At 35.0% G+C, this 9511-nt stretch overlaps 1 protein-coding gene across 1 annotated transcript in view; it reads left to right on the top strand.

The window, feature by feature from the left end:
• The first annotated feature begins 616 nt into the window (after nt 1–616).
• LOC135206696 (MAM and LDL-receptor class A domain-containing protein 2-like) overlaps nt 617–9511 on the top strand; it is a 267118-nt gene continuing 258223 nt past the window's right edge. Inside the window, exon 1 of the mRNA XM_064238119.1 lies at nt 617–775. Coding sequence (XP_064094189.1) covers nt 706–775 — 70 coding nt within the window. The 5' untranslated portion in view covers nt 617–705. The remainder of the gene's footprint in view (nt 776–9511) is intronic.

Here is a 9511-nt window from a genome sequence, read left to right as displayed (position 1 = left end):
TATGCCTCAACTTTAGGGAAAGTAAAGTAAAAAGGCAAAATATCAATAACTTTGCCTCTGAAGAAGCAAGAATAAGAATAAGACAAGTAAAGCCGAACCATAAAAGAAATACTGAGGGATACTCTTGCCAGAAACAAAATTTCTCTTTTGATTGTCAAACGGCTCTCGACCATCGTTGGTTCCTTTCTTGGTGAAAGAAACTTGGCAGGACAGAATCAGGAATATTGTGTTACTGTTCGTGGGAAATAATTTTGTTCGTTCTTTTTCTTTTCTAGGTTATATTTTTATATGTATATATATGTATATACATTCTATATATACTATATATATGTGTGTGTTTGTGTTCAAATGAAGGTTTAATTTCTAAAACATTAACTAAATCTCACATGGCATTTTATCTTCTTTTCAGGCTGTCTTATAAAACCCATCAAGATTTTCCCTGTTTTTGCTTTATTTTTGTTGAGCTACAGAGTCCAAGAATAATACATTTTAGAACCCATTCCCCCCCCCCCCACCCTTTCTTTACCAACTCATCTACATATTCGAAAAGCGAAAAACCCCTATGATGAATTTTTCTTCTTTTCTTTTCTTTCCTTGCAGCCAATCCGCCGAGGAAATGCCCGTTATAGGTAACTCGAGAATGGGAAGGTGAGAATCAAATCAAGAGGCCGAGTGGCCAAGTTCAAGTGTCGCAAAGGCTACACGATGTTCGAGGGGGACAAATTCGCAACCTGCGTCAAGGGAAGATGGAATGGAAAAATACCCAAGTGCATAAGTAAGTACTACTGCTTCTTTTTCGTCAATATCTATACATCCATTTGTTCTTATAAAGTTTGATGGAGATGTCTTCAGGCATCTCGGCTTTTGGGGAGAATGAAGATGGAAGACTGCCAGAGACGCTCTTGTTAGACTGAATAGTTTTCTTCGCGAGGGCATAGTAAATCCTTATTACGGTTATTCATCTTTGACTGTGTAAACACGTATGCCAGAGGACGTTCCTAAATCCAGCAGTTATAGCAAATTCAGCTCCTGTTATTCGTGGAGAAACTTGACTGAAATTTTTGTCGGTAAAAGTGATAAACTGGATGTTGTACAGAACGATTTTTCTTCATGATTTTGTTGAGAAATCAAGGGACCCCGGGACGAGGGTTAGACTGAGGGACCCTCCCCTAACGTGGCTTCTGTAGCCCCTAACAAAGCTTCCCTCTGAAGCCAGGGTCATCCTTATGTTTCGGAAAGTGAAAAATGTACATCTACGTTTTAAGGTGTAGGAAAGCGAAAACGCACTTTTGTGTCTTAAGGTTGAAAAGAGCGACGCTCTGACACGGCGTCGTAAGGTTTAAGGAAAAGACAACTTAGTTTTACATCTGAAGGTTTAGGAAGCCGACACCGTAATTCACGATCCGAAAGACTCAATATAATGTAATTCCATTCTGTGTTTAACAAATACAATTTTTGTTTTCAGTCAAATTCTGACTCGCTGCAGTGTTGATTTGACGAGATTTAATTTGGTCAGTTTTCAGAACCCTTTTTCTTTTTATTTTTCGACATTACATTACTTAACAAAAATGATTCCGTATACCAAATATATATGTATATTTTGCTAAGAGACAAATTATGAGGCATTCCCAAAAACCTTTCACTTGGTTATGCAAGTTTTTCACGCTATGGAACTGCCAGAACATGATAAAAAAAATATTTTGGCTTACTCGGGGAGTAAGCCTACAAACAACTTTGTTGTTGTCCTTATTGTTGATGTTGTTATTGTTGTTCTTATTGTTGTTGTTCTTGTTGGGGCGGGTAGGAAAGCCCTATGAAAAAACCTAAAAAGGTCTGAAAAAGGTGTTTCGCGTTGAGTTAAAGATACAGGAACTTTAGGAGAGGATAGTTATGATTTATTTATTAGAATGAAAATGTAGAAAATAAATAATGTGAATGTTAAATAGTACAGAGCAATTATTTATAATAAAATAAAGCGTATTTATTTTAATTTTCGTTGGTGAAGCATCGCGCTATTTGACCGTATAGTTTAACACGCGCTCCGAGTAAGCTGGAAGTCGTATCCTTACCTTACCTTACCTTACAGACCTTACATCTTGTTCGGGTTGCCCCCAGGTCCCTCAGTGTGAGGCACCTCTAATGTCTACCAGAGAGTTGCTAGTACATCTTCCGGTATATTTTGCATCTTCCAATCTTGGATGGTCTGGGATGCAGTTTAGATATTTGTCGAGCTTATTCTTAAACACATCTACGCTCACTCCTGATATATTCCTCAGATGAGCTGGCAACGCATTGAATAGACGCTGCATTATCGATGCTGGTGCGTAGTGGATTAATGTCCTGTGTGCTTTCCTTATTTTTCATTTTTCCTGGTATAGTTTTGGGCACTATTAATCTACCTCTGCTTGCTCTTTCTGATATTTTTAGTTCCATGATATTTTTCTGCTATTCCTTCTATCTGTTTCCATGCCTGAATTATCATGTAGCGTTCTCTTTCTCCTTTCTAGACTATATAATTTAAGAATTGTAGTCTTTCCCAGTAGTCTAGGTCCTTAACTTCTTCTATTCTAGCTGTAAAGGACCTTTGTACACTCTCTATTTGTGCAATATCCTTTTGATAGTGTGGGTACCATATCATATTGCAATATTCAAGTGGACTACGAACATATGTTTTATAAAGCCTAATTCAATATGGTTCAGCTTTTCGTTGTTTTGGACGTGCCGTAACAACATTCCCATTTTTGCTTTACATTTTGCCAACAGAGTTGCTATTTGATCATTGCATAACATGTTCCTATTCATCATCACACCAAGGTCTTTAACTGCTTCCTTATTTGTGATGGTTCCTCATTATTAGGTCCCTTATATGCATATAGCTTTCTTTCTCTGTCTCCATAATTTATTGATTCAAATTTATCAGAGTTAAATACCATCCTATTTACCTCTGCCCAATCATATACTTTGTTAAGGTCTCTTTGTAGAGCGTTCCTATCTTCATCACAAGTAATTTCTCTACTTATTCTTGTGTCATCTGCGAAACTACTCACTACCGAATCCTTAACATTATTGTCTATGTCTTCAATCATAATAACAAACAGTATTGCAGCTAACACCGTACCTTGCGGCACACCGGATATTACCTTGGCTTCATCCGATTTCTCGTCGTTTGCAATAACTATCTGTTTTCTGTTGTGTAAAAATTCTTTTAACCATCTTCCTACTTTATCCACGATATTGTGTTTTCTAATTTTCTTCGCCAATATTATGGTCTACTTTATCAAAAGCTTTTGCCAAGTCTAAATAAACCACATCTGTTTTCATTTCCGCTTTTCATATTTTTGAATATGTTTTCACGGTGGACTAACAGTTGGGTTTGTGTACTTTTTCCGGGTACGAAAACCATGTTGTCCTTTATTAAACAAATTATTTTTTATTAAATGTTTCATAATATTTTCTTCATTACCCTTTCATACACTTTCATAATATGTGATGTTAGACTCACCAGGCCTATAATTACTTGGCCTCATAGTCCTTGAAGCCACCACTTTTGAAAGTAGGGGTAATATATGCTAATTTGTGCTCATCATATATCTTGCCTGTATCTACACTTTGTCTTAATAATATTGCAAGTGGCTTTGCGATAGAATGAACTACTTTCTTTAACAAAATAGCAGGAATTCCATCAGGCCCTGCAGCAGCTCCATTTTTAATTTCATTAATAGCCTGCACAATATCAGCTTCATTAATATCTATGTCAGCTAAATATTCACTATTTTCATCCCTTACTTCTATATCATTATCTTCATTATCTATTCTAGGGGTGAATTCTCTCTTATATCGTTCTGCCAGTATGTTGCAAATTTCCTTTTTTTCATTCGTTAATCTCCCTTCAATTCTCAGAGGGCCTATTTCTATTCTTCTTTTATTCATCTTCTTCGCATATGAGTATAATAGTTTGGGGTTTTGCTTGATATTTAATAGGGTTTTTTCTTCCAAGTCCCGTTTTTCATTTTCTTTTGATTGTATAATCTTTTGTGGGGGGCTGCATTTTCTATCTTACTTTTTAGTTCTATAACTTTCCATGCATTTTGATTTTTTCTTTTGCAAGACCTTTTTTCCACTTTCTGATTTTCTGGAACAAGATCCTTCTGTCTCTTAGTATGCATGAATGATGTTTACTTTTCTTCTTCGGTATATATTTTTCCACTATTATCTCCAATATTTTATATAATATCTCCGTATTTACCCTTATGTCATCACTTACGAAAATGTTATCCCAATCTTTGTTTAATTCTTCATTAATTTCTGACCATTTTATATTTTTACTGTAGAAGTTGTATTTTCCATATCCTTCCCACTTTTTCATTTCTTGCTTATCTCTATTTTCACTTGCTTTGGAATGAAACTGTTAATTCTATGACATTATGGTCTGAAATACTCGCATTATAAACTATTATTTCTTTAACATAATTCATCTCGTTCACAAATACTAGGTCTAAAGTATTTTCCTTTCTTGTTGGCAGTGATTTATTTGTTGAATGTTGTATTCTAGTAGCATATCTAATAGCTTTTCAAATTGCCTCTTATCTTCTGCACTACTATTACTCTCTTTTTTATATGTATAAGTACACCATCTCCTATTCGTTCTTTCCATTCTACGAAAGGAAAAGTTTGAAGTCACAGATAGGAGAATAGTCCAGTCCTTGTGATTTCTACATATATCATCCAATTTTTCAATTATTAAGTCAAACTCTTTAGTATTAGGAGGTCTAAATAATATTACTATGTTCATCAATTTTTCAGATTCAAATTCTAACCGCTATTAGTTTCACATTCTGAGTTACTATATTTCTCATATATTTTTCCTTGTTTTTTGTCTTTCCCATATATTGCGGTCCCCCTTGATTCCTATTTTTTCTATCTTGATCTATAAGTTTGGAACCCTTTTATTTGATCATCATTTCCCAGTCTCTTGGGAATACCAGGTTTCACTTATATTCATTATATCTATTTTCTTATTTTCATTTTGGGGTTAGTTTTACTTTTCTAAGTACTCTATTTTCTTTTTGAGTACTCGTAAAAACTAAACCCTGCGCATTCATCACTATGGGATGGTTTGCGTGGTTTTTCTCCTTCATTTAATACTGATAGTAATAAGGATTTTCCCATGTCTCTTTCCTGTTCTGGTATGTTGTTCTTTTTTTCATTTCCAGAAATTCTGACTTAAAAAATCCAACTTTTCCATAATATTTGATCTTCCTTCATCCATAATTATTAATTTTGTGTCTGAATCTGAACAATTTCTCCGTTTCTGCAATATCCTCTTGCATAATAAATACAGTTATTATCTCTTGAGTAGAATTTCGGAGCTGATGCTTTGAAATTTTTTGCTGACACCTCTGCATATCTCATTGGTGGTTTGCTTTTCTCTTTTACCTGATATTCTTGATTTCTCTCTTTATTTGTTTGTTTCTTTCTTATTTTGGATTTTATTACTTGGTTGGTTATTTATTTGATTATGATTCATGGCTACAGCATAGATTTGCATTTTTTGTCGAACTTACATCCTTTTCCTTCTTTTAGGTTTTTACATAGTTTTTGGATGCAGATCTCTGCAATCATCCCCATATCCATCTAAGTATGCACATTTACCATATATTTCATAGTTTGACATATCTTAGGATGTATGTAACATCTTTCTCCAAATCTGCAATTCCCTCTTTTCAAAAGGTTGCAGATTTTGTCTTTCTTGTCTATTTTTTTTCCTCGTTTCCCGTCCATTGTATGATTCCTGGGTAGTAAGCCTCTTTCGGGATTTGGCTTTTCTGTTGTCATATCGTAATTTATTTCTTCGTAGGTATGCCTGCTTTATTGCCTCATATGTAGTATCAATGAGTATCTCTGCATCCATAACTTTTTATCTTGTTCTTTTGTTTTCCTTATTTTTTTCTGTCATTTCATTTTTGTTTACTTTTCTTCCGTTTTCCTCTTCTTCTTTTTCTTCTTCTGTTCTTCTCTTCCTCTTCTTCTTCATCCTCAACTATTTGTAACATTTCAATCTTGATTTAATAACATTGTCTATCATGATACATGTTGAACAAAAAAATTCTTGTATCTTTTCTCAAATCTTGTATTACCTCAGCACACTGTGGATGGGTCGGAATGGTTGCATGCAGCACATTTTCTGATTAGGTTTTGTGGATTGACTATGCTATACCAAAAACCTTACACAGTTTTTGCATGCTTTTGGCATTCTTTTCCTAATGCATCAATTAGTATATTCACAAGATTCACCTTATTCCTGCCTTGTTACTTGTTATTTTACTTTTCATAATTATAACTTCGTATTTTAGTAGTTTCTGGAGCTTAATTTAACATTTGTAAACATATATCGGAATGCTGAAATACCAAAACTATTTCTTTTATGCTTTGGACACGTTGAAAATATTTAATGTCAATTTAGAAAATACTTGTCAAGTCTCAAGTTGAAAAGACCTTTAGGAACTGGATGGAAAATTCTCTTCTTACTGATAAAAGAAATTCATATGACATTGATGAAAAAAAAAAACTTATATAATTATTATAAGCCTTTTTACATCTATCGGCTGATAGCAATATCCACTGTCTTTTCCAGAATCCATTGACGTTCATATCTATTAAAGGACGTTTGTTTTTTAATCAGATTTTGTTCACTTTATTTGATTGTGCCACATTTCGTACTTGTTTTTGTCTTTTTTGCGAAACAAGGAAGAAGAAGGAGGAGGAGGAGGAGGAGGAGGAGGAGGAGGAGGAGATTGTTAGGGCTCGAACTATCTCCTCCCTTTTGTCTCTCGTTAATAGCTATTTCCCATCCTCATTGTTAATTGTCGTCCACTATTGTACAGCCACCTGTTTTTAGAGTCTCTTGTACGACAAAAGATATCAATTTAGCACATCGATTTCTTTCTGTATTAAAGAAAAAAATCATAGACACGTATTTCTGGTAATTGTGTTGACTCACACATCCGAATTCATTTGTGTGTGTGTGTGTGTGTGTGTTTGTGTGTGTGCTTGCGCGCGCAGTTCTATTTATCTGTCTGCATTTGCCATCACTATTGATTCTTTGATGGCTCATATTTCGACAGAGAGGAAATTGGGAGAGAATTTGTATTTTCCATATTTGGAGAAATGCAGTTTGATGTAGATTCCTAGTTTGTGTGATAGGAGAGAAAAGCAAAATTATTTGGACAATACATTATTAATGGTATTTGTTGAAATTCGAAGAAACAGGTGTACTGCAGATATCATTTATTGTGTTTCATCATACAAGGCGTGGGGCAGAAGTGAAATGACAAATGTGTGTATATTTGGTGTGTGTGTGTGTGTGTGAGAGAGAGAGAGAGAGAGAGAGAGAGAGAGAGAGAGAGGGTTGGGATTGGACGCATAACATGTTATTACTAGTGTGCCGATCTTTATGTACTCATACTCATTTACTCCTTAAATAAACTCTGTGGAATTGATAGAAGATTCCTAAATATGATAATTTCTTTAAGTTCATGCTATTTTAGCCTTCATTCATGATTAGAATGAATAAGAAAATCGTTAAAACGTGTTCCATTCCATAATAAAACAAAACTAAAAGATAAACGAACCGTCTCATGTCGCCTACAGAAAGGAACGGTTTTATTTCTCCGAGCTCTTCTTGTAAAGTAAAAATACCCATTCTTTATAGTCCACACAATAATGGAAATATTTTACGCGCGATCATGGTTGTGTGTCAATTCATGGAAACAGCTGACTGGGGAATGAAAACGTTAATTACCAACAGTACTATTCATAACTCAGCCTTCATGAAATAATTACGTACACCAATTACAAATATCCCCCTTTAATCAGTGAAGAAATATAACAGCACAAGAGGAGCTCTAAAACACAGACACACATAGCACCTCACGGCTACTAGAAGGCCTAGAAAACACTTGCTCCCTAACGGCAAAAACAGCCAACCGCAGACAGTCAATTACGCGTCATCGGACGTAACACGTCGGCAGTCCTTCTTCCCGGTCTCCCACTGACCGAGAAATGTATGGGTGCGGGAATCGCTCTGTTTACGAGGCACTGCCAACACTTTCCTCGTTAACCAATCCTTAAGTCGGGAACTAACGACTCGGGGGAAACAGTTGTCTTGCCTATTCGCATTTGTTTCGTTGGGGTTGTGTTCCGTGACGTTTTCCCGTTCGTAAGTAACCGTTAGATGCGTTCTGAGTTGCCAGTAGTTTTGGTGTAAATTTTGGAGCTTTTTGTGCTGTGTTATATTTCTTCACTGATTAAAGGGGGATATTTGTAATTGTTGTACGTAATTATATTATGAAGGCTGAGTACTGTTAGTAATTAACGATTTTTCCCAGTGTCAGCTGTTTCCATGATCACGCGTAAAATATTTACATTATTATATGGGCAATAAAGAATGGGTACTTTTACTTCCCTTTTCACTTGGCTGCGCGTCACTGCAGTCCTGAGCTCTTGTTTTTCATGGTTCGAGCCCTCGAGACGACGAACTTATTATCAACTAAAAAAATTCCTCTTCGGTCAACATCTATGAAAATGAATTATTTCCGAGGTAGAGCGAATTGGATATTAAAGGACATTTGAAGCTTATTGCTTATATATACGTGTATATATACATATATATTTATATATATGATATATATATAGTAGATATAGTCATATATATAGTTATATATAATATATACCATTGTTTTTGTGCTCTAACCTATTGGAACTCTCGGTTCAGGTTTGCTAGTCTGTGGTTCGCTGACGTATGACCTACCAGCGGACAATGGTGTGAAAGCTGTACATTTAATACATTTATTATTCAAATGTGCAGCACGTATCGCGCAGAATACTAGTGTTTCTCATGAACAGAATTAACTAGGAAGCTGACTGACATTTTGCATCATTTTTATGATAATGTAATTTTGTACATTAAACAAGTAACTCACGTGTGTATAGTAATCAGTGAAGTTTTTGTTCGTTTTTGTGATAGTGAAAGAAATTTGTAAATAATTTTATTTGATTCATCCTGTTTATTATATATTTCCATGAATCCTGCACTATGCTGAATAGGTAAAATGAAAGATTGAGTGACCCGGAGACAATACTAAGTGGATAATAACGAGTTTGATTTTTTTATGTTAATTTTATGCTAAAACCTCTAGAGTGATATTACTCTTTCTTGTTGTGCAGATGTCTTGATATTAGTACTCAATGAAAGATGGCAGTCTTGGCAACTATAATTCCAAGTTCGTGTCGTTTATAGTCACGATTTTGATTTAATAATTACAGTGTCATTTTGCCTAAGTGTTTTTATTTGAATCAGCTGCTTCCTCAAGAAGCGAGATAAGTGTTAACTACGAATTCGCAAGCACTGTCGCCTAACGACGATAGGAATTAGCTTTAGTAAACGAATGATTGAGAAATTGAAAGATAGGCAGACTTCACAAGAAACAAAATACTTAGAAGTAGCGTGAAC

The sequence above is a fragment of the Macrobrachium nipponense genome, chromosome 31 (assembly GCF_015104395.2).
Source record: "Macrobrachium nipponense isolate FS-2020 chromosome 31, ASM1510439v2, whole genome shotgun sequence".
Classification (NCBI taxonomy): domain Eukaryota; kingdom Metazoa; phylum Arthropoda; class Malacostraca; order Decapoda; family Palaemonidae; genus Macrobrachium; species Macrobrachium nipponense.
The sequence above is the reverse complement of the archived record's forward strand: the minus strand, read 5'-3'. Positions and strand labels throughout refer to the sequence as shown.